Genomic DNA, 26,052 nt, shown 5'->3' on the forward strand with positions numbered 1-26,052 from the left:
TATTTTTGTTAATCTTTTGGAGAGGATTATATAAAAAGGTAAACTAAACCCACTTAGCCTATGACTCTTTGAAAATGCATACTTGGGAACCAGCAATGATTTGAGTGTAACAGATAATGTTGAAAAATGTGCATCATACAATCTCAGAAGAATATGTAGGCTTATGTTACAATTGCAGACCTAAACACTTCATTTGTCAATATCAGTATTTGAGGCATCAGAATTATGGCTATATTTAGAAAATAATTAAATTAAAGAGATTCCCTCTAGGGACTGTCACTTTTTTGCTAATGGAGAATAGCACGTCACAACGTCCACGCTCACATAAATCTCCATGGGCTACTTTGGTGAGCTATAAATAAATGCATGTTGATGTATTTCCCCTAATATAATAGCATCGGTATTGCTGGCCGTCTCATCTATATACTTATTTCTAGTCTACGTGTAGTCCATGTTCAGAAAGATCCACACGTCTTAATTCTGAAAGAGGAGGAAGACAACTACTCTACCCAGAAGCCCTATTGCTCTTTTGCAAGCTGGCTTCTTGCGCTTTGGGAGTGTTTCCCATTTAAACAAACACAGTGGTGAAGATGGCGGAGAGTTAATAGGGACAAGAAAGAAACTGGTGTAGCCTACTCAATGAATGTGTTGAAGCGGGTGAGTTTTTCCTGCTAGTAGCCGGTGTTTTGTTGGAAACACTGATAGGGTTTTAAAACATGTGGCACATTTTCCAGTTGACCTGATGTAGTTTAAACGCTTTTCTTGGAATAGGCAGAGGGTTCACCCGTAGCCTACAACCAACCTACCTTGTAGTTCTGAGCTTGTCCGTTTATTTTGGAATTGTTGGCAACATGAAGAGTGCTCTCTCTCCCTGATGATGTAAGTCCATATTTGTCTATTGGCTGTTTTAAATATGTGTGCATTCCTCGTGGAGGTTGCATACGGATTTTATGCTCATCTTTGTTACAAAGTTTATCAGAGGGGCAAATTGATAACATTACATTCAGAAACTATTCCATCTCGACTGTGAGTTAACTCTTCTATTTTGTAGGCAAGATACCTGTTTGGTATTACAACGGTTCTGTTAAAGTCGAAGTAAATCTATTTTTTTAAGTACTAGTTGGCCCAAATATTTAGGCTCCGTTTTGATACTCTTTTTAAAATTAAGAACAAATATCCATAGTTTGATAACATTGGCCTAAAGCTGAATCTACTGTCGCCAACTAGCCTAGATTCCGAGGTTCAGTGTAGTTCTTTATGGTATTAATGGTTACAAGGAATAACTGTTTTCATCAGTCTGCTACTTCGTAATGATTGTGACAGTTGACGCATGAAAATAAACATCGGCAAAGCGACTCAACCTCAACATGACGTAGCCTAATGGTCAGCTACGATTGAAATGCAGCTAGTGTTAAAATTACAACTAACTTAAGTTGGACAAAACAGCGACATGGTGGTGGTAGTAGCCCGGGCCATTGAAACAATCCGCACATTTGCTGTTATTTATGGTTCACCCTTGCTAGGTTAAGTAGCTATCTGTGATCAAAACGGTGAAGTTAATGACCTACCATAACGCCGTAGGATTGGATACGTACGTCAGGCCACCGGCTCAACTCTCTCGTAGGCTACATGCAACATTGGCTATTTATGATACCATATGTCTCAAGTTCACATACATTTAATTTACTGCAGGGCATGGTGAGGAGAATGTTCGTGTTCATTCACGTGTGTGTGCGAGAGAGAGGGCTCATGTTTAAGCGAATCGACCGATTTTGTTTTGAAAAAATGGCAACAAAACGAACTACTGATCAGTTTGTATGTTGAGCATTTACTTTGAGGCAATAAGGGAGCGTTCTTCGACAACTTGCTCACGTATTCTCGACAGACAATGGAGAGTGAGTAATTTCGCTTGAATTTAAAGGTCTAGGTGTGCAGTCTTTGCTTGGGGGCAAACCACGTGAATCACAAGAAACCTTTCTGATACCCACACATGTGCAGGAGGAGGACCTACTCATCCCAACATGCAAGACTCTCAATAATTGAATTTGCCCTAGAATAATTATTCAATCACAATCAAGTTTTGGGTGTTATTGAAGATGGGTTTCTACCTACCATACATGTGGCATGTAAATCTGGAGAGAACTGTGTGGACACACCTACAAATTAGTGGATTCACCTTTCCAACAAGTCAGTATGTCAAATTTCTGCCCTGCTAGAGCTGTCCCTTCAACTGTAAGTGCTGTTATTGGGAAGTGGAAACATCTAGGAGCAACAACGGCTCAGCCGTGAAGTGGTAGGCCACAAAATGGGACCGATGTGTGCTGAAGCACGGAGAGAGAGAAGAAAAAAATACATTGTTCTGTCCTCGGTTGCAACACTCACTACCGAGTTACAAACTGCCTGTAGATGCAATGTCAGCACTGTTTGTCGGGAGATTCATGAAATGGGTTTCCATGGCCGAGCAGCCACACACAAGCCTAAGTTAACCATGCGCGAGACCAAGTGTCGGCTGGAATGGGGCAAAGCTTGTCGTCATTGAACTCTGGAGCGGTAGAAACGCACTCTGGTGTCATGAATCACGCTTCACCATCTGGCAGTCAGACAAACATATGGGTTTGGCGGATGCCAGGAGAATGCTACCTACCCAACTGCATAATGGACATGGTCAAGTTTGGTGGAGGAGGAATAATGGTCTGGGACAGTTATTTAGCAGACTGAGCCAGGCCTAATCGCCCAACACCAGTGCCCGACCTTAATCATGCTCTTGTCGCTGAATGGAAGCAAGTCCCCTGTTCCAACATCTAGTGAAAAGCCTTCCTGGAAGAGTGGAGGCTGTTAGAGCAGCAAAGGGTGGACCAACTCCATATTAATGCCCATGATTTTAGAATGAAATGATTTTAGAATGAAATGATTGAGCAGGTGTTAACATACTTTTGTCCATGTAGTGTATCAGGTATGTATGGTGTCTGAGCTATGGGTGTGGAGTAAGAATTAGGCCACTGAGCTATCCTGACTAGCGAATTGTCTTCATGGTCTCATTTTAGGATTAGGCATATTTTATTTATCATGAATACTTTTTAATGCACATCTACATTGTCTACATCTTCTCTAGCAGTGCATATGTTTGTAGGAAGGGAACAGTGGCTGCTGTGTGAAACTACCCAATGAACTGCTGCTGCTACTCAGATTCTTTGCAAATTGAACCCCCCCCCCCCCTTCTCTTTATCTCTCCCTTTCTCTCACACAGGGTGTCAGGCTGCGTTAACAATGAATCAATCTTCTGGGAGATTCTTTGACTGCAGATGGGTTGAAGAAGTGACTTTGATGCATGGCATTTTCTTTGTCCGTTTACTACTGTGTTCTCAATAAGTCATTAACTTATCGCTTCATCTCATGGGCGCAGGAACATCTCTCTGGTGTCAGAGCTTCGTAGCAGATGAACCAATCCATTGATTTCCATGACATATTGAGTGGATATTGTTACTGTTTGTGCATTGGCATTTGTCAGTAGTAAGACTTTAGGGTTTGATGATGCATACTTGGCCTAATATTTAACTGTCATATTGTTTTTGCTCAGACAACTGTCTTCATCCTTGTCACTTCTGAAAGTATTCAGTTATTTAAAATCAGGTTGTAGGTATTTTGACTTAAAGCAGAAAGAATGAGTGGGGAAATAAGCAAATGCCTCACCTTTTGTGTGGTGGAGAGGTACTTTATGATAACTCCCTCCATTCTCTTTGTCAAGCTGAATTTCTGCTCCATTGATGTTTGAATAGATTGCTTTGTTTTTGTTTGTCGTCAGGGTTGTGACTAAGGGGGAAATGTAAAAAAAAAAAAAAAAAAAGGTATTTGGTGGTCAACAAGTGAAGGTGAGGTTGTGTGTAGAATTAATCTTGTTAGTGGGGAGAGAAGAGCAGTGGCTGTGGGAGGGCTCTTGGAGACCCACTGAGCTGAAAGGAAAGCCTGATTGTTTCCCTAATTGAAATTTGATTCCTTGGCCTTTGTACCTTTTTTTGTGGGTGATGGTGAGGCGCTGGGTTTGAAATGAAAGCATAAGTGGTCCTTATTACCTTGTTATAAGTAGGCCTTTCCCTTGTGCAGTTTTAAGTTGAATGATTTATGTGTTCAATTTTCTTTTTTGGTTTAAATCACACTTGGGCTACAAAGTTTACACATTTACATTTTAGTAATTTAGTAGACACACTTATCCAGAGACTTACGGGTAGCTAGGTATGACAACCACATCTGTAATAGTTAGTAAAACTGTTAGGATTTGTTTTTTACAGCTTTGAATGTTTTTGTTGGAGAGAGCGCTATAAAGTTACATTTCCAAGAAGACAAGCCCACATGACAACCTCAAGGTCATTAACTTGGTGACGGGAAACTCTCTGTGCATGTCAGCTGACATGCACGTGACATACCCGAGGGACCTCAAAGCCACACGCTTCACAAATACCTGCAACAGGTTAGTTTGTTGAATCAACTAAAGCAAAACTCTTCTCTCTCCCCTGAAAGGAAAGAGCCCAAGATAGAACTGGAGTGGAGACTTCAGTTCCTGCTGATTAAATATTTAGGACTGACTTCTCAGATGGAGTGTGTTAAAGACCAGAAGAGTAGGAACTGTAGAGCAACTAAAACAGAGGTTTCCCCTTCAATGACACCAAACCCTGGTCTCAATCATTTCATACAGATTGCAGTGTGGCTCCGCTAGTATCACTTCGTATTCATGCATTCCCCTCTCGTTCAACTCTGAGGTAATACCCAAATGCCGGAGTAATTCTGCCATATGCGAGCCTGAGCCATGCACACTTATGAAAGCCAAACGTGCAGCCTGAAGTAATCATTGCACCCAATTCCAATTTATAACCACTAAGGCGTTGGAACAGTTAGTACTCTGTAGTCACTGCTGGTTGGGCGACAGAGGGAATAGCTTATGAGGAAGAGAGAGGGGGGCACAGCTCTTTTTTCCACCAGTCTTTACTTTCTCTCCCTTGGCTGAAGAATGCTCGTTAAACTGGTTCACCTGAACAAGCCAATGGGAGGGTAGCTCCCTGCCCTGGTTTTGTTACTATTGTAAAATGTTAGTGAGACTATTTGTGTTTTGTTTAGGGCCCCCTTTTATAAAGTCTGGGGGGGAAAAAAAGAGGAATAGGAAAAAAAGTTTGGTTTGTGAGATAAATGTTACCAGATGCTTTCTCTGTCAGGCAGGCAGTGAGGAGAGAGCGTGTCAGTTCTGGATGAACTTCTCAACTGCTACACGGCCACCTTGCTTTGATTCTGCCCAGTCTCTGCCCCTCCACAGTTCGGAGGAGAGTTAAGTCTTTCACCCTGAAGTGAGAGGCCTCTGCTATTCTGGGTCGATCAACGAGCAGACTGCAGATTTACTACACTGTGTTAACACCAAAGCATGATAATACATTTATTGTAATGTTTTTCTGCAGTTAAATAGTCTTAATTTACTTCAGGTTGAGGGGACTATTGCGGAATAGATTAACATTCACTTAGCTGTCACTTATGCCCGTTTGTTACCATGATGTTGCACTTGTTTTATATGGTTTTTCGTTAAGCTAACACCCAATCCAAGGGTTGCTTTCCGATACCTGTCAATCCCTGTTTTAAGAGCAGTGCAGCACTGCTGTCATTTTCACAATACTCAGAGCAATGGGGTGACACACAAGTAAACCCATTTTGATTCTGAATATGGTGTTTGAGTCTTTGCTCTGCATTTATGCACCTCAACTGATGGGCACTACCAAGAGTAAGAGACTACCACTGCTTTGATAGGTCCCTGTGGTCAGAAGAGGTTAATAATGTGTAGATGGGAACCCAATTGCAAAAGAATAAGCTCCTGTTTGAACAGATTTTATTTTCTCTTTCCCATATTGATACTAGCCTGGCAAATTAAGCTAGTCTTTCCTTGTGTGTAAAAGAGGCACCCAACATTGAGGCTCCACCCTCATGCTTTATATTACCTAATGAAATGCCATTAACATGTGGAGACAACCTCTGACCTCAACCCAGGTCAAAGGTTATCTTTCAAAGTACAAAACAAATGTTGTTTACCACTTCACTTGTCCAAATGGGTGGTGAAAGCTGAATGTTTCTCTGCTGCCTTTTGAAGAACATTCGCTCACCCTGCCACAGGGCTTTTATACAGATAGTACAAGATTCAGAGTCCAGTGTTTGGGTCGTTCTGTGCTAGAACAGAGAACCACCATGGTAGAATGTATATGTTATACTTTTTTACAGTCATATAGTTTGTGGTGTTTTGACCTAATGAGAGCTGTGATTAGCTGGAAAAGCTTGACTTAACAGATGGAGTAGAGCGTGGTGCCGTTGAGTCAAAAACAACCACGTTTGGGTTGTCAGTAGATGACTGCTCAGCCGGGTGGGTTTATGAGTTCATCTTTGAATCTGAGTGTTCTAATACCCAACGTATGGCCCCCTCCCTCCTTTAAAAAGCTTGGTCCTTCTGACCCCTGTATCCACCCTGTCCTCAAGTCATTCAAACACTTTTAATTAGAGGTTGAATTAGACCGATTTTATGATTTGTCAACACCGATACCGATTACTGGAGGACAAAAAAAAAGCCAGTACCGATTAATCGGCAGATTTTAATTTTAGATTTATTTGTAATAATGACAATTACAACAATACTGAATGAACACTTAACTTAATACCTCAATAAAATCAATTTAGCCTCAAATAAATAATGAAACGTTAAATTTGGTTTATATAATGCAAAAACAAAGTGTTGGAGAAGTAAAAGTGCAATATGTGCCATGTAAAAAAAGCTAACGTTTGAGTTCCTTGCTCAGAACATGAGAACATATGAAAGCTGGTGGTTCTTTTTAACAGGAGTCTTCAATATTCCCAGGTAAGAAGTTTTAGGTTGTAGTTATTATAGGACTATTTTTCTCTCTACCATTTGTATTTCATATACCTTTGACTATTGGATGTTCTTATGGTCACTTTAGAATTGCCGTCCCTCTCCTCGCTCCTACCTGGGCTCGAACCAGGAACACATCGACAACAGCCACACTGGAAGCAGTGTTACCCAAGCAGAGCAAGGGGAACAACTACTCCAAGTCTCAGAGCGAGTGACGTTTGAAATGCTATTAGCGCGCACCCGGCTAACTAGGTAGCCATTTCACACCACATCGTTACACCAGCCTAATCTCGGGAGTTGATAGGCTTGAATTCATAAACAGCAGAGCTGCTGGCAAAATGCACAAAAGTGCTGTTTGAATGAATGCTTATGAGCCTGCTGGTGCCCACCATCGCTCAGACTGCTCTATCAAATCAGACTTAATTATAACATAACACACAGAAATACGAGCCGTAGGTCATTAATATGGTTGAATCCGGAAACTCATCTCGAAAACAAAACATTTCTTTCAGTGAAATACGGAACCGTTCCGTATTTTTATCTAACGGGTGGCATCCATAAGTCTAAATATTCCTGTTACATTGCACAGCCTTCAATGTTATGTCATAATTACGTAAAATTCTGGCACATTAGTTCGCAATGAGCCAGGCTACCCATACTGTTGCATATACCCTGACTCTGCGTGCAATGAATGCAAGAGAAGTGACACAATTTCACCTGGTTAATATTGCCTGCTAACCTGGATTTCTTGTAGCTAATTATGTAAGTTTAAAAATATATACTTCTGTGTATTGATTTTAAGAAAGGCTTTGATGTTCATGGTTAGGTACATGTTGGAGCAACGACAGTACTTTTTAGAATGCGCACTGCATCGATTTATATGCAACGCAGGACATGCTAGATAAACTGGTAATATCATCAACCATGTGTATTTATAACTAGTGATTATGATTGATTAAGTTTAATGCTCGCTAGTAACTTACCTTGGCTTCTTACTGCATTCGCGTAACAGGCGGGCTCCTCGTGAGGCTGGTGGTTAGAGCGTTGGACTAGTTAACCGAAAGGTTGCAAGATCAAGTCCCCGAGCTGACAAGGTAAAAATCTGTCGTTCTGCCCCTGAACAGGGCAGTTAACCCACCGTTCCTAGGCCGTCATTGAAAATAAGAATGTGTTCTTAATTAACTGACTTGCCTAGTTAAATAAAGGTGTACATTTTTATTTATTTTTTATCTGCAAAATCGGCGTCCAAAATGACCAATTTCCGATTGTTGTGAACTTGAAATCGGCCCTAATTAATCGGCCATTCCGATTTAATCGGTCAACCTCTACTTTTAATAGTGTTAATCTGACTCTGTGCAGCATGTGGTGTTGACCCAGTGCTGGACAGAAGGAGGGGAGTGAGACTGGCGTGAGTATAAATTGTGGGCTAATTGGGTTTGCGAATTGCGTTCACGTTGACCACTATTATGCTGTACTTTGATTCAGGACTTTACTGTTTATCTAATACAAGAAATTTAGTAAAAACATCAAATGTCTGACCCAGAATTGCAAATAAAAAATTGTTACACCCTTACGCAGTTCAGCTCCAATGACAACTATTGAGATGGCTTGACACAAATGGTCCTATAAATAAATGTTAGAGGTTTTATTCTTTAACCTCCACTTGTGTAGAATTGTGGTTCCCACTTCCAGTGGAGATGTTATGGAGAGAAATGTAACTTATTTGATGAAGTTGAGCACTTGCACCTATAAATGTGTTGGTGTTAATTTTATTAGTGGAGATTCAGTTTAACTCATGAGTAACCTGATCTGAGTAAGTCCAATCATCCTCTTATTTGAAAGCTACTGGTGCTTCTTTTTCTCTGCATAGCATTTCTGACTATCTGGCCGAGTGGGATTTAAAAAAAATATACACAAAAAATACAAGATTCAGTAAATAAAACATTTGTGGTGAAACTGGCATCAGACCATTTGAGTAGAATTCTTTGCAGGGGTCATAGTTCAGCTGCTGCAATTGGCTGAGGAAAGGTGAAATTAAAACTATGCTAAACTTTTGACCCTGCAGGAACGCCCAGCTCTGGTGTGGAACAGAGACTGTTCTCTTCCTGTGTTTACTCCACCGATTCATGGAGGGAGGAGCGAGTAAGGGGGAAATCTGCTGAGCTGCGGTCTGAAATGAATGTTGACTTTTCAGCTGAGCACCACACTGTGAGCACCACACTGTGAGCACCCTACCTGGTTGGTGGGGGTATAACATTAGCACTCCTCTATACATTTTTATTGTTCATATCATTTACCCTCAATTCAAGAGTTGATGGTATAGATTTATGGATGTCTTTTGAAAATATGGTTAAGGTACCGTGTGCTTCTCTCTCCATAGCCTCTTCAATAGGAGACTGAGAGGATGCTGATATGTTATCTCAAAGGCAGAATGGGTCATTGCAGGCTTGACTCTGTGCTGTCAGATAAGTCTCTGGCCATTGATTAATGATCTCATTAGCATAATATTAGCCCTGTGATCATGTTTAGCCATCGTCGGTGTTCTATAGGTTGCAAGATGGTGTGTGTGGGGGGGATGGGGTAGTAGTTAATAACAACCTAACTAGCACGTTCAGAGACTGTAGTAATGCCCTAAGGAAGTTAATATAGGGGATTATGATAGTACACTTTCATTTGGTGTTTGTGTAGTGTGCTCGTGTCCAGTCTCGTTCACGCTCTTTGTCTATTTTAATGATGGAAGAGATGTTCCTGCAGGACTTCTCTTTGTCTCTCCCTCTGCTATATATATATATATATATATATATATATCACACACACACACAGTGAGTGAGATTAATCTCTTCTCTTTGTCTTCACCTTCATTTATATCCCCCTGTTTTTCCTCCACTCAAAATTAAAGCAGGAAAATGTGTGCGTTGTGCTACTATGGCTCTGGGGATGGAGGGGGAGTGCCTTCTCGAGGAGAAGCTGCTGTGCTTTGAATGTCTGCTCCTTTCAGCTTTGAACTACCTGCACTGCAGCACCAATAATTCACTCTTCAATGTTGATGTGTACACACTCACCTCTTCAGAAAAAGCATGCAGAGAAGACACACCTTCACTGTTGGTGCTATGTAGTGGGGTTGTGATTAGTTGAATATCCCTTAATCGTTGCAACTCTCTGAATAAGCCATTGGAGGTTAGTCTACCAATTGTTCCCTTTTCTTACTCTATGCTGTAAACAAGGAAGTACAGGTATGGTTTTCTTGTGTAGAATCTCTGCCCTCCCCTTCCTTTCAGTCCTTGCCTCCTGTTGCTAGGAGTGTGGCTATCAACAGCGCTATGAGGCTGGTTTTGATCTGAATTTTAAAAAGAAACTGACTCAACAATTTCAAATATTTTATTTTAAATCAGTTAGGACCTAATCTATGGATGTCACATGACTGGGAATGCAGATATGCATCTGTTGGTCACAGATCAGTAAACCAATCAGTATCTGGTGTGACCACCATTTGCCTTATGCAGCGTGACATTGGCGTTTTGTATGTTGAGTTGATCAGGCTGTTGATTGTGGCCTGAGGAATGTGCGAAGTTGCTGGATATTGGCGTGATCTTTAACATGCCATCATACACAGTGATCCAGAGCATCCCAAACATGCTCAATGGGTGACATGTCTGAGTGTGCAGGCCATAGAAGAACTGGGACATCTTCAGCTTCCAGGAATAGGGCTGTGGCGGTCATGAAATGTTGTAATTTGGTGATTGTCAAGCAAATAACTGCTGATCTCACGGTAATTAACAAACACATTTAGCATCCACGCGTAGCCTACAAGCCACTGATGCAGACCTTTTTGGAACATCTACAATTTAAATAAGTCTAAATCCATGTAATATAGCATACACCACGATAAGTCAATGTATTGATTACAATACTCTTGAGTTGTCCTTATGTTAGGCCCTGATCTGGCTATGGCTGTGGGCTACGCTAGCTCATTTAGTAGATAAGATTAGCATTCAGTGGCATTATTTTATAGTATGAAGAATACAATTGAACATACAGTAGCTGAATAAAATATATATTTTCTCAATGATTTGAGGGAGAGCGCACATGCGGCTACTCTGTATTGCCTTTTGCATCCAGTGAACGTTGTGCCCTTGGGCTAAATATAATATTTATAATTCCCTTCTCCCGGCTGCATGCTCCGAAGTGCCTCTCACTCACATAGCTCTCTGATAGCTCAATTCTTATTAGCCAATGCCCGTCACGTGATCAGACGCATCGGGGACACAACTGTGAGCCTTATTCAATTCTGAGGCGCATTTTGAAGATACTGGAACTGTCCACATTTCGTTGGCCAACAAGATATAGGCCTAACGAACAGCAAAAACACTGGCCTATGATCTACTCTTCCCCCGTAGTACAAAAGTTGACCTATTCTGTGTAAGAACACAATATTCCAAACATAGTCTGGGACCGTTGTGTAACGCGATAGATCCCAAAGTATTACAACCACTAGCCTCAAATTATGCCAGAGAATTTAGCTTAAAATGTTGATAAAGGATATTTCTTCACATAAGCGCAGCAATGCGCGCACGGCAGTAGGCTATAAGCACGAATGTTCCAAAATACAATCAATTAGCGGGAAAACACTATTCTCAAGTCATTGCAGATGCGACCATGCATTTAATGATTGTATTATAAATCTGCATTTTTATGCTAAATTCTTCCCCCAACTTGAAACGCACTGTGTATGTTTGCCAGTTGAGCTCTACACCCGTTGTAAAGCGGATTAATTTTAAGTTATTTAGCCACTTGTGATACAAACCTTATCAAAACATATAGGCCTATGGGCTATGCTACATGTTGTGTGTATGACTATGATTTTTAAAGTTGAAAAAAAGACATACACTGTTTCTTGCCTTACTGCACACAAGCTGGGCGTGATTCACAAGTGATAGGTGACAATTTTAGCCCATCGGACTTCTTGATTTTAATCTTTACATATACTAAATAATGTGTGAAATTTGATTTAGAATGGACCCTTATCATACACCTCGAAACGGGCAGAGGAAAACATGCATGTAATCTATGCACTTAAATAGCGAATGGAGGATTTTATTTTTTTTGCCCCCCTGGTTCATTTTCATGCCAGTCAGATAGGCTTTACTCCTGTTGTAAAGAGAATCAATGTGCTTGACATTAGGGAAGTTGATAAATATAGTAGGCCTAGCCTATAGAAAGCTGATGGGATCCTCTTTTTAATACAGGCCATCACTCTGTTTTCTCATGCAATTGCATAGCCTATAGAAATGTTGCGCAACATGAGCTCATACTCTCATGAAGTGTTTGATTAGATTTTTGTTTACTTTTGCATTGATGTCAGTGTGATTAGTGCTGAGTACCAGGCAGTTAGCAAGTTTGGTAGGCTACTAATGACCATCAGCAGCATCAGAGCTTGGAGAAGCCTGATTAGCATGACTAAACTGTCACGTGGAATTTGACTGCCGTCATGACTCGTGACCGCCGGTGTGAATACGTTCACAGTAACAGCCCTATCCAGGAATTGTGTACAGATCCTTGGGACATGGGGCTGTGCATTATCATTCTGAAACATGAGGGGATGGCAGTGGCTGAATGGTACGTCAGTATCTCTGTGCATTCAAGTTGCCATCAATAAAATGCAATTGTGTTCATTGTATGGAGTAGGATAACATGTACTGGGGTATTTATAAAAAGCCACGGGATGATTTATCATAACAGTTTATTTTAAGTAATTTTTTTAATACATTTGAACAATGTCACAATATAAAATTTTTGCAGACGATACCAGGCGTAGTGTCATGATACCAGGGTGGAAAAAAAATCTGTGGCCTAGCGTCCTGTTTGCCCTGTCTCTCGGATGCTTGTTCATGTTTTCGAAACGTTCTCCAAAAACCTGTCATTGAAATTCACACTTCTACTTAATACAACATATTGAATTTAGCTTCACACTGTTCTGAGTATAATCGAATACTGCATAGAATGACTGATTTGCTCATTTGCAAAAGCCTACCTATGATTTGGCTGGAGGAGTGGGAGGAAGGAATGTACATGCATGTCATTGTCATTAAGTGAAACGGCATGGAACCTTTACTCTTCAGTTAACACACACTCGATATCTCCCTCACAAACACATTGCTCCCAACTTTTAAAACATTAGGCACAAAACAGAATTTAAGGAGCACCAAAAGAAAATATTTTTCCTATAGTTTAGGCCTTTGAGTCCTACCATTTTTGAAGCACATCTCATGTGTTGCAGACCCTTTTCCTTTCTGGCAGTGCCCATCAAATTAGCCTAAACCAACTGCCAACTTACCAGGTTGTTAGCTAGCTAGATGACAACATGACTGAACAATGTGTGCTGTCAAACCAATAATTAGTGACGTGGTTTGTGAAATGTCTGAAATGCCTGTGAATCCGGGGGGGGGGGGGCAGGCAGGCAGGCATCTCGTAATATGGTTAATATTTGACTGTTTAGGCTGGAGACGAGCTGTTTCTCTGCTGTGAAGCTGCATGCCTGTCGCCAAGCTGTGCTCCATTTTCCCTCTGACACTGAGGCTGCATGACCGTGAACTTGCAAAGTCTACTCAGACTGGTATGTGCTCTTGGGTATAACAGGTAATGAAATTATACAATGCATCAACATTGCCCTCTGCGTGCTGTTCCAATGTAATAAATCTAACAGAAGACTCGTCTGGGTCTGCATCCCTGGTTGCCATCACGGCCAGATTATATATTTTAACTGACAGAGGAATAGACACACATGAGGAGTGGACGGAGAGAAACAGGTGAGTGATGGCTGGTAGGGGATGAGGCTGGCTGATTCCAGCTGCCACACGTGATATGTACATGAAGTGAAGTGGATATTATTGGACATGCCTGTACAAGAGACTAGAGGCTGGTGCTTCAATTCAACTGAGTTTATAAATAAAACTTGGTAAACATTTTATAACAGGCGCCAGCAAATTCTTTAGATCGGTAGGGCTGAAGTCTGTAGTATCATATGAAACTGTACTACAGTATTCTACAATGTCGGTATCATGTTTTTGTACTGTGATATTACCGTGGTACTGGTATACTGTGCAACACAATTCTATGTTCGTAGCAACTTTTTAAGTAAATAACTGCAGTCAACTTGTGTAATACGTTTGGAGATGAAGAACATTGCGTTCTTCATTTCACCTGTCACATTATTATGGCGTTTATGGTAGTTCCCAGTCATGTTTGTTTACAAGCACACAATGAGAGTCCAGAGCCTTCTGAGTCACTCACTGTTCTGCAGCATGCTCCAGGTGATCTAATTATGGTATGCAATTCACAACTAGGGTAGCCTAGTGGTTAGAGCTTTGGACTAGTAGCCGGAAGGTTGCAAGTTCGAATCCTCGAGCTGACAAGGTACAAATCTTTCGTTCTGCCCCTGAACAGGCAGTTAACCCACTGTTCCTAGGCCTTCATTGAAAATAAGAATTTGTTCTTAACTGACTTGCCTAGTAAAATAAATTAAGGTAACTCTCTAAAATGTGATAAATGCTCTGCAATTGTGCATTTTTGGTTTGCATGTTAGTTACTTCCAAAATCAAGCATTTTACTTGGTAACAGCAAATAATCCCCTCCTGGATCAAGAAATCATTGAGTAGTATTTTTAGTTACTTGTATAGTTTAGGTCAAACTGTACAAAATGTTCGCTATGTGCTCGTTAGCATTTTAACACAACATGCAACAATTTCAGTTATTTTATATTAATATAAGGAAATCTAATTTATTTAAAATTGACTGATTTCCTTATGAACTGTTTAAAAATGAATAAATTAATTAGGTCTTAATCTGGATTTCATCTATGAACTGGGCAGGTGTGCAGCCTTGGGTTGGCCTGGGAGGGCGTAGGCCCACCCACTTGTGAGACAGGCCCGGCCAATCGGAATGAGTTTTTCCCCAGAAAATGACTATTACAGACAGAATTACTCCGTTTCATCAGCTATCCGGGTAGCTAGTCTCTGACGATCCCGTAGGTGAAGAAGCCGGATGGGCTGGCGTGGTTACACATGGTCTGCGGTTGTGAGGCCGGTTGAACGTACTGCCATGTTCTCTATAATGACGTTGTCGGCTTATGCAAGAAATGAACATTTCATTATCTGGCAACAGCTCTAGCGGACATTCCTGCAATTAGCATGCCAATTGCATGCGGCCTCAACTTGAGACATCCGTGGCATTGTGTTGTGACAATACTGCACATTTTAGTGGCTTTTTATTGTCCCCAGCACAACGTGCACCTGTGTAATGAGCATGCTGTTTAAACAGCTTCTTGATATTCCACACCTGTCAGATGGATGGATTATCTTGGTAAAGGAGAAATGCTCACTAACAGGAATGCATACAAATTGTAGAGAAATAATCTTTGTGCGTGTGGAAAATGACTGGGATCTTTTATTTCTGCTAAACATGGGACAAACTTTACATGTGGGGTGTGGGTGTGACGGCTCTTGGGATGGACAGAGGAGGAGAGAGCAACCAGATTCAACTCCAGACTGTCCTGCTCTGAAGTGCAGACGAGGAACAGTTCAAGTTTTCCCCCATGCTTTTCTTGCATCAGGGTTTGACTGGAATTTGGAGCTGCCAATGTACTTCATAATAGAGGCTTTCCTAGAGTTTTTTTTATAGCTGAACTTTTTAGAAGTCTGCACATGTACACACACTTGGCATTTGTCTGCCTCGCTGCACTTTAGTCCCATTGTGCATCGTATTTCTTTAACTTTATCTCAAGTCAGTTTTCTGGCTCACTCGCTCTGTTTTCATGAGAATTGTATGTGTTTTCACAAATGGATGAAACGGTTGTTAGGATTCTGTGGTGAACTCTGGCACATTTACAGTGCCTTCAGAGTATTCACACCCATTTGACTTTTTAACACCTTTATAAAACTAATCAGAATTTTAAAATGGATTTCATTTTAGTCTTTTGGGTCACTGCCACGCACAATGTCGAAGTGGAGTTCTATTTTTATACTTAACAAATTGAATAAAAAATAGAAAGCCTGCCTGGGCGGCAGGTAGCCTGGTGGTTAGAGCGTTGGACTAGTAGCCGGAAGGTTGCAAGATCAAGTCCCCGAGCTGACAAGGTAAAAATCTGTTGTTCTGCCCCTGAACAGGCAGTTAAACCCACTGTTCCTAGGCTGTCATTGAAAGTAAGAATTTGTTCTTAATGGACTTGCCTAGTTTAAATAAAGGTAAAATAAAAAGTCTTCAGTCAAAGTATTCAACCCCTTTCAAGTTCAAGAGTTAACATGTGCTTAAGTCATGTAATCAGTTGCAACACTAGTGTTTAACATGCATTTTAATGACTACCTCATCTCTGTACCTCACACATGCAAACAATTATCTGTAAGGTCCCTCAGTCGAGCAGGGAATTTCAAACCGATTCAACCACAAAGACCAGGGAGGTTTTCCAATGCCTTGCAAAGAAGGGCACCTATTGGTTAAAAAAAAAAGCAGTCATTGAGCATGGTGAGGTTTATTACACTTTGGATAGTGTATCAATACACCAAAGTGTTGTACAATCCAGGTGTGCAAGGCTCTTTGACTTACCCAGAGACTCACAGCTGTAATCACTGCCAATGGTGGTTGTAACATGAATTGTCTCGGGGATGGGAATATTTGTCACTGTATTTCATTTTCAATACATTGGCTAAAATGTCTAAACATGTTTTCACTTTGTCATTATGGAGTATTTTGTGTGTGTGTAGGTGGGTGAGAATATATTTAAACCATTTTGAATTCAGGCTGTAACACCGCAAAATGTGGAATAAGTCAATAGGTATGAATACTTTCTGAAGGCACTGAACATGGTTGTGAAAACACATCATTTGTAGATGTGCGCAAGTCTGTCTAGTTCAATTGTATAAAATGGATATGACACTGGGTTGACACGGGAGAAAAGTACCAGCAGTGTGAGCAGCAGCTATTGTATTGTACCTGTCGTCATCCCAAAGTGTGAGAACTCTTAAGCATGCTCCCGAGGTGGAGGTGGGGCTGGTCTTTGAAGAAAAACAGGAAGTAATTCTGTTTCCTTTTGCACTTGTCCTAAAATCCAGTAGATGCCTTTGTTTCTGTAAGACTGTGTGGAAGAGGAAGGGTGTGTATCTAGTAGGTGGGTGAGGGGGTAGCTATACATGGTTAAAGAAAGGCTCCAAATGTTTCTGCCACAATTTTTATATTTGAAGACAAAAGACCGATCCCACTCAGGATGGTATCATCAGTGGTTGATGGCTTGTCGGCTTAGTATGTTGTGGTTATGTATACATTTGCGCGTAGCTGTGAGTGTGAAAGCTGTGGTATGGTAAGTCCGTTTGTGTGTTTTCTTTGTTTTGGGTGGGACATGTTTGTTATTTAGCCTGCATCTCACAGAGCTCAGATTACAGCCTTGATTTCAGGCTCTGTTGGAATGTCCCCGGCACCTCGCTATTCTGGTCCTGACCAAGGGACACTACAGCTCTAGAGCTCAGCCCAATGCTCTTCCTCCTCTCCTTAATATACCTCCTTTTCCTCACTTCTACTGCACCTCCCCCATCATATTCAGCTGCCTTCAGCTGTACCTTTTTATCTCAGTTGCTGTGGGAGACCCTTAGGATTTGATCTACGTGGAAGATCCCATAGGCACACAGTTTCCACGCTAGCAGTGCCTACTTTCTCGTGTGTCGGCAGGAAGTTGACCTATGAATAATGCAGGTGACCCCCTCCAATGGGGTCTAGGGGATGATGTGGAAATTAAGTGACTAGGTTACCAAGAAAACGGACCGGGGAAAGCTTACCGTTGCTTGGTACTGAGGGTATTAAAGATGCAGATGGAGCGAGAAAGGGACAGATGCACAGAATATGTAAATGTTGTGGATCGGTGGCCACATCCAGGAAGTGATAATGCAGGGGACGATGAGAGGATGCAAACAGGATGCTATCTTCTGTGGCTTCCTGTTTCTTTTTAGAATCGATGTTCCCATGAAGTTCTACCAAATATTAAACATTTTAATTAACCTCTCTGGGATATGTGGGATGCTATCGCCAAATTCAAATAAATTACTATAAAAATCACACTTTCATTAAATCACACATGCAAGATAGCAAATTAAAGCTACACTTGTTGTGAATCCAGCCAACATGTCAGATTTCAAAAAGGCTTTTTGGCAAAGCAAACAATGCTATTATCTGAGGATAGCACCTCCGTAAACAAAGAGAGAAACCATGTTTCAACCCTGCAGGCGCGACACAAAACTCAGAAATAAAAATATAATTCACGCCTTACCTTTGACGAGCTTCTTTTGTTGGCACTCCTATGTCCCATAAACATCACATGGTCCTTTTGTTCGATTAATTCCATATATATATATATATATATATGTCCATTGATTTGGCGCGTTTGATCCAGAAAAACACAGGTTCCAACTTGCTCAACATGACTACAAAATATCTCAAAAGTTACCTGTAAACTTTGCCAAAACATTTCAAACTACTTTTGTAATACAACTTTAGTTTTTTTTTTTTTACCTAAATAATCTATAAAATTGAAGACTGGATGATCTGTGTTAAATACAGGAAGAAAACAAACTGAAGCATGCTTTCTGGTCACGCGCCTCTATCTAACAGTACCCTTCAAGTGACCCTTGTTCAAGATGGCTGTACTTCTTCATTACACAAAGGAATAACCTCAACCAATTTCTAAAGACTGACATCCAGTGGAAGCGATAGGAACTGCAAGAAGGTCCCTTAGAAATCTGGATTCCCATTGAAAAGAGTGACCTAAAAAAATCTAAATGGTTTTTCCTCTGGATTTCGCCTGCTACATAAGTTCAGGTATACTCAGATATGATTCAAACAGTTTTAGAAACTTCAGTGTTGTCTATCCAAATCTACTAATAATATGCGTATCTTCTGGGGATGAGTAGCAGGCAGTTGAATTTGGGCATGCATTTCATCCGGACATGAAAATACTGCCCCGTCACCTAGAAGTTTACAGGAAATAGAAGCGTGTGGGTTCTGTTCGAAATAGTATCAGCCAGCTAATGGGGTCGCTCATTACTGTAGTGCTTAGAAGGCGGGACATAGTCTACATTAAAACATCTCTAATAAAAGCAAATTGGTGAACAAACTCAATAGCCAAATTATCTTGCAGTTTGTTACGTTACAATTTTCAGGAGCCACATTGGGCTTGGTTAATTTTGTTCACCAACTCTCACCTTTTTATCTTAGTCCTGTCTGTCAGACTGACCGGTAGCATCCATTGACCCTTTACTGCTCAGTTTGTTTTTTTTGGTCAGAGAACTTGCTTTAGACCTGCCAGTGTACAGTGTGTGAACTGGTCTCTTCTCTCATAACAGGCTGTGCTGAGACAGAGGTCATAGACTGAATGGATTGGGATTGGACACAATCAGGTGAAGGTGTGTGAACATGTGCAGTGGAGTCCATGCCATTTACACTGCACCTCATTCTCCAGATTCTCAATCTAGTTCAACAAACTTTGTAGGCCTATGTTGTCTTATAAAACCGTTAACCGCTTTCAATTCCTATCACTTTAAAACCTGCCCCGTACCTGGAACAAACATCTCCCAATCTCTGGGCAAGTTTCACATTGTCAGAAGTGGCTGATTCAGGATCATTTACATAATGCCAGGCGTGTTGTGACTTGTTCATGGTGGGCTTCTGTTCAGACGAGACGACTCTCTGAAATAGAAAGGGTATATCTGTTGTACATTTGTTTCCTTCCTTTTCAGAGTATAGGTCTGTTGAAAAGTTGAAGTAAAAGCGAACAACAAATGGAATGACCTAGCTTTCACCTGGATTCACCATGTCAGTCTGATTTCTTATTAATTAACGTCACCTGTTAATCCACTTCAATCAGTGTAGCTGAAGGGGAGAAGACAAGTTAAATAATGTTTAAGCTGTGAAACAATTGGGACATGGATTGTGTATGCGTGCCATTCAGAGAGTGAATGGGCAAGACAAAAGATTGAAGTGCCTTTGAATGAGTGTCAAGAACTACAGCATTGCTGGGTTTTTCACACAACAGTTTCCTGTGTTTCAAGAATGGTCCACCACCCAAAAGACATCCAGCCTAATTGACACAACTGTGGGAAGGAAGCTTTGGAGTCAACATGGGCCAGCATCCCTGTGGAATGCTTTTGACACCTTGTTGAGTCAATTCCCCAACAAATTGAGTATTCTGAGGGCAAAAAGGGGTGTGACTCAATATTAGGAAGGTGTTCTTAATGTTTTGTGCATGTATGCAAATATATTCAGTTTGATGCCACTGGGCAGCATGGTTGTCAAAATATTTGAGGAAACCAATATTCATATGCTTTACCAGCACCACCTTATGATATAGTGCAACGGAAAGATTTGTACAAGGAAATGAAACTTTTCACTGCAGTCTCCTATACAACCACTTTCTTGTTATTTTCCCCCTATATCTTGTATACAGTCAAGCTATATAGCTTGACCTTTTTCTTTCAGTACCGACAAGCGGGACTCTGCTCTTAAGGTAGGTGGGGGGGGGGATGAGGGAAAGAGATTTTAGAGGGATGGTGAAAAGGAGATTGAACAGGGAGCATGCAGTGGAGACGTAGGGCTTAGAGACTAGGAGTGTGTCCGCGGTGGCGCTCTACAGGAGACTAGGAGTGTTTCTCAATGCATACTACTGTGCTCCTGGCACGGGAGGGTCGGTGTACGAGTCCAGATCAAAGTATGTGAAGGAGGAGCACAAATCAAATGCATACTCCGCTTCAACAAAGTATGCATAGAAATATATGACGCAACCAAGTAAAAAAATATGCACATTTTCTTGAAATCAATGGCGGCCATTGTTTGAGCTGAAGCGAGAGAAAATAAACTGACTTCGGATTGAAATCTTGCCCAATCACATCGCATACTGTATGTTGCCTGGCTACAATATTTTATCTTGATAAGTGAATAAATATGTAATTTGGGCATATTTTTTTTTTTTTACCTGCCTACAATGTTTTAATTTAAAATAATGTTACTAGGCAAGTCAGTTAAGAACAAATTCTAATTTTCAACAACTGCCTTGTTCAGGGGCAGAACGACAGATCTTTCTTTACCTTGTCAGCTCAGGGATTCGATCTTGCAACCTTTCGGTTACTAGTCCAATGCTCTAACCACTAGGCTACCTGCCGCCTCAATACCCACTGTAGTGTGCGTAGGTCCGGGTTCCCGAGTGGCGCAGCGGTCTACGGCACTGCATCAGAGGTGTCACTACAGTCCCTGGTTCGATTCCAGGCTGTATCACATCCGGACATGATTGGGTGTCCCATAGGGCGGCGCGCAATTGGCCCAGGTTTGGCCATGGTAGGCTGTCATTGTAAATAAGAATTTGTTCTTAACTGACTTGCCTAGTTTAAAAAGAAAAAACTTTTTTTTTTACCCTTTAAGTCAATAGCGCTAACAGGCTAGCAACTTCTATTAGCTAGCAAGCCAGATTTAGCCACAAATAATTTAGCTAGCTACCCATGAAGAATTGACATCTGCATTAACATTAGTTAGTCATTTCTGCCATCTGGTTAGATTATGATTCTCACATACTTCATAACCATCAGCTAGCTACTGTAACTATTGTTGCCATTGTCCTGGCTGGAAGAAGGTTCAGTGAATGGGGGTGCAGCATGAGGTAATACAGTAGGGGGGGTGTGGGTGCTTCTCAAATGTTTTGTGTGTTCTCCACACTATCTGATCTTCACAAAAACGTCTTCGGAGAATGCACTTGGAGCATGAGCGTGTGGAGTACGGTGGTATGTATGTATGTATATTGAGAAACCCCCTAGGAGTGTCAGAGGTGGTGCTCTACATGTCCAAGCCTGCAGTTTTGGACTGAGGTTGCATAACGGCTCTCATCCATTCTGCAGTTTTCCACTCCAGAATGATGAGTTCATAGCGTGTGTGTGTACGATTGTGTGAAAGACAGTATGTCTGTGTGCCAGTGTGCTTGCCTGCCCATTTCAGTTTGTGTGTGTGTGTGTGTGTGCCGTAGCCTACCTCTCAAGCGCTGGAACAATGAACTTGTTTTTTTTCTTTCTTTGTTGTGCGGGAAAGGGAAAGTAGTGGCCGTCTTCCTCTGGTGTGAACCCTGAGTGGGTCAAGGCCCGTCCAGGGGAGGAAAACAAGGGCAGTGTCTACGAAGAAGGGAACAGCAGCTGTAGAGGGAGGATTCGGGGTAAGAGAAGTGGACATGAAGGGAAGAGGTGTGTAGTGGAGGCAGGGGCTGTTGGAAACGTGAATGCAGTATAGTCTAATCTCAGGACCAACGTTTCTATTGCTTTCCATGAACACAATTCAGCTTGTCCCTGTGCTGGTGTTTGACTACTGTACTGCTAGAGGAGGAGGAGTAGAGCAGGCAGCAGCAGGCTGAACGCAGGATGACCCATTTCTCCAGAGGCTTTAAATCACATCATCAGTCCCTCACACTGGAACAGATGTGATTTTCCTCCTATCAAATGCTATGTAGGGAGACTTGTATAGCTACTAGCTAACTCGGCTTACTGTCTGAATCGCCTTTGTTAATATGTCAATTCAAAAGAAATAGCAAAGGGATTTTGGTAGTTAGTATATGGAATAATAGTAGTAAAGGACAAACCTCTTGAACAAGGTGCACGAAGAGGCCTAACACAGTGGGGGGGGGGGGGGGGCTCAGAACTGCTTTCAACTTAATCTTAAAAGTTGTAGTAGTAGAATGCACAAGGTGCAATTTCGAAATTGGCTAGTACATCAGTTTTCCTTTTGTCATATCAGTCATTGCATACCGTAGCTATTTATAACTTGTCAGAAATGTCCAGATCAACTAACCCATGTCAGCTAATGTTTTTTAGCCCATGGATTTTGTTATGTTTGAGTCACTCATATCACATGAATGCACATTAGCAATGGGAAAATGTATAGAATTGCAGGAAAATGACCTTTAAAACCTGCACTTTTTTTTTTTTTTTTGTGTGACATTAACAGTGCATGTGCCCATAGAAATAGATGTGGCGCACATGAGATGTTCCCCAATGCTGGAAGTGGGGCCTGAGTAAAAGTGTCTGGAAACCCTTCCTCTAATGCATAAATTGGAGCGGAATGAAGTACAATAAGCCAGTCAGTAGCACTGGTCACATGTCAGTCAGTGTCTGCGTCTCAGATCTGTCTTGTCTCCCCAGGTGCTGATATGTGCTGAGGATGAGTGGCGTGGCAGACAACTCCATGGCGCCCATGTGCTCCGAACGGAAACGCAAGATCTCCACCTGTGATACACCAGGCCTTGGGTGAGTCACTGTTGGGAGCTGTGCCTCCGTCTGCATCTCCTTCCTTTCTCTCTTTTTGTGTGTGCCTGTCTTAGTGTGTTTACAAGCAAAGAGTTTTCTTTCCTCACTAGCCTCTGTGAAATGCCCCTTTCCTTGGCTTCAATATCTATTTTTCATTCCCATGGATTTCTGTTCATTATGGAGGGATAGGTGTGGTTGTCATGGTGACATTTGACTGTACCCTCCCCCACCCTGCAGGTGTGACAAGCGCAGAAGGGAGCAGGAGAGTAAATACATCGAGGAGCTGGCCGAGCTGATCTCTGCCAACCTCAGCAACATGGTCAGCTTCAACGTGAAGCCAGACAAATGTGCCATCCTCAAGGAAACCGTCCGGCAGATTAGGCAAATCAAAGAGCAAGGTACCAGCTCCCCAATGCTCTACTGATGCCACTAGTGTGCTCTTAATATCAGCATGTTTTTGATTTTAGCTTAACAAAAAAACATTGGGAGAACATGGTAAGTCATTCATAAATCATTGCTGTAGTATTTGCTCAGTGCATGGTTTTATGATTAGGAGGATGCCGTGTCAAACTGGGCTGTAGAGACTGTCAGTGATGAAGCTGTTAGGTGGTGGCTGCCTGGCCTGGACTCAGTCTTTTGTGTTTGGGAGAAATGAACACCTGTAATTGAGTCGTGATGGCTCAAGGCCATGGTGCTCCAGGCTCATGTGTCTGTTTGCACTGGAGTGGCAGGCCCAGCCTGGGAGACGGATGGGACTGGAGAGCAGGGTGGAAGGGGAGGGCTCTCAAGACAAGCGAGAGATTCCAGCACCATAAACCCCCCTTTGTCCTTTGTTGCTCTGAAGTGGTTGGATCGTGTAAGCAGTATGGTATTAGCTCCACCTAGCCTTCAGGTAAATTATGTGCAGTTTATACCGATGCAATCCACTCGGATTAGACCAGTGAGGAAGGTGAGAAGGAAGGAAAGTTATTGGATTGGTATCCACCCCAGGGCCACAGCTGGCTGCTGCTGCTTGGAGCGTTGTACAGCCAAGTTGCCATAGTTACAGGCAGTGAATGATGAAGGCCCTCTTTTTCTGTTACCCTTTTAAGCACACATCTCTTGCCCTCTTTCTCCAATTCATTTACTCCTGTCTAATTTAGTTATACTCTTTCACCTCTTCCCTCACATTACTGTTAGCCTTGTGACTCTAAATAAAGAACCAAAATCTATTGTTCAAGCTCTCCCTTCCTTCCAAGTGAATTTCTCTTCGAATCAGAATATGTTGAACACTGAACTATATCATGATTTAATCTAATGGTATTTTTAGAAGTGTATAAATTTAGTTAATATTGCCTTCTGATGGTGGACAGTTGGTAATTTCTACTGTGACATGGTTGGCTGGATAACTGGTAGGCTAATTTCGGTCTCCTGCAAAACTGTTTTGCAGTTATGTTTCTAATTTATCCTCACAATTCCACAATTGATATCAAGCTGCATGTTTAGAGTTATGTCCTGCAATGTTGCACTATAATAACTGGATATACCTTATCTAATGTGAAGTGACTGTGGATCCTTGTCCCTCTGCAGGGAAGAGTTCATGCAGCGATGACGACGTCCAGAAGGCAGATGTGTCTTCCACTGGTCAAGGGGTCATTGACAAAGACCATCTGGGACCGCTGCTACTACAGGTTAGCCTGTGGACAGGGTGGGGGTCAAAGGGCAGTGGAATTAGGTTCACCTCCTTATGTTGAATCGGTGACATACAAGACTGTGAATACCTCTTATGTGCAGCTGGTCATAAACATTAGTATTGATAGTTATTGACAAACACAATTATCTCCCCCTGTTCCTCTCTCCTCTGCCTCAGGCCCTGGATGGGTTTCTGTTTGTGGTGAACCAGGAGGGCAGTGTCGTGTTTGTGTCTGACAACGTGACCCAGTACCTACAGTACAAACAGGAGGAGCTCATCAATACCTCTGTCTACAACATCCTCCATGAGGATGACCGGGAGCAGCTGCACAAGAACCTGCCCAAGAACAACAGTGCGAGACACACAGTCCCAATAAAACTTGAACATATGACATTTCACTTTTATTTAGTGGCACTGCAGAATGGCATGAAAGTAATTATTGTGTCCCTTTATCTCATCCAGCACCCAATGGTGGGTCATGGGGAGGAGAGGCACTGCGGCAGAAGAGCCACACCTTTAACTGCCGTATGCTGGTGAAATACGGTCACGGACAGAACCATCAGAACCATGGGCAGTCTGAGGGTCCCAACAGGCAGCGCTACGAGACCATGCAGTGCTTCGCCCTGACCCAGCCCCGTGCCATGATGGAGGAAGAAGGTAGCGGACTAGGGGCAGGACATCCTCAATCATGTGTAACAGTTAAATGTGTATTTTCTATTTATGACGCAGACCTGCTGTACTTCTCACATTTACTTTCTGTAAATGTATTATGGGAACTGGGACAGAAGTGTTGTAGAGCCTGATCTAGGTTTATTTGAGAATGATTGTGTATACTGACTGGGCTGTGGCTGTGTATGTCCAGACCTGCAGTCGTGTATGATCTGCGTGGCCCGTCGCGTCAATGCAGTGGAGAGGACTGAGAGGTTCAGCACCCGCCATGAGCTCTCAGGTGAGACGACTGTAAACGCACTACAGTCACGTGTTCATTCTCTATTCAAATGCTCGCGCCATTCGTTCAATCTGAGTAACCGAACACGCTCTCGAACTGTTGGGAATGTCTATTGATCTGCATATATTGAGGACTGGCCCGTTTTAGAACATGAATTTGAGTCTGGGACACACAGATAATATTTGTTTTTCAGAATGAAATAAGAATACAGTTGCAATGTATGTGACCCCTG

At 42.0% G+C, this 26,052-nt stretch overlaps 1 protein-coding gene across 7 annotated transcripts in view; it reads left to right on the top strand.

Moving 5' to 3' along the window:
- Window positions 1-518: 518 nt before the first annotated feature.
- LOC110494547 (nuclear receptor coactivator 3) overlaps window positions 519-26,052 on the top strand; it is a 33,469-nt gene continuing 7,935 nt past the window's right edge. For 3 of the 7 annotated variants that reach the window (XR_005037068.1, XM_021569692.2, XM_021569696.2), the window contains exons 1-7: window positions 519-657; window positions 23,095-23,199; window positions 23,437-23,597; window positions 24,769-24,869; window positions 25,049-25,223; window positions 25,334-25,528; window positions 25,734-25,820. Coding sequence is in view for 6 of the 7 variants with exons in the window: in XM_021569692.2 (XP_021425367.2) it covers window positions 23,114-23,199; window positions 23,437-23,597; window positions 24,769-24,869; window positions 25,049-25,223; window positions 25,334-25,528; window positions 25,734-25,820 (805 nt within the window). In the remaining variant the exon portion in view is untranslated. Of the gene's footprint in view, window positions 658-771; window positions 880-21,994; window positions 22,116-23,094; window positions 23,200-23,436; window positions 23,598-24,768; window positions 24,870-25,048; window positions 25,224-25,333; window positions 25,529-25,733; window positions 25,821-26,052 lie in introns of all 7 variants that reach the window. The other 4 variants (XM_021569693.2, XM_036950615.1, XM_021569695.2 and 1 more) reach the window with 4 other exon arrangements.

The sequence above is a fragment of the Oncorhynchus mykiss genome, chromosome 17 (genome assembly GCF_013265735.2).
Source record: "Oncorhynchus mykiss isolate Arlee chromosome 17, USDA_OmykA_1.1, whole genome shotgun sequence".
Classification (NCBI taxonomy): Eukaryota; Metazoa; Chordata; class Actinopteri; order Salmoniformes; family Salmonidae; genus Oncorhynchus; species Oncorhynchus mykiss.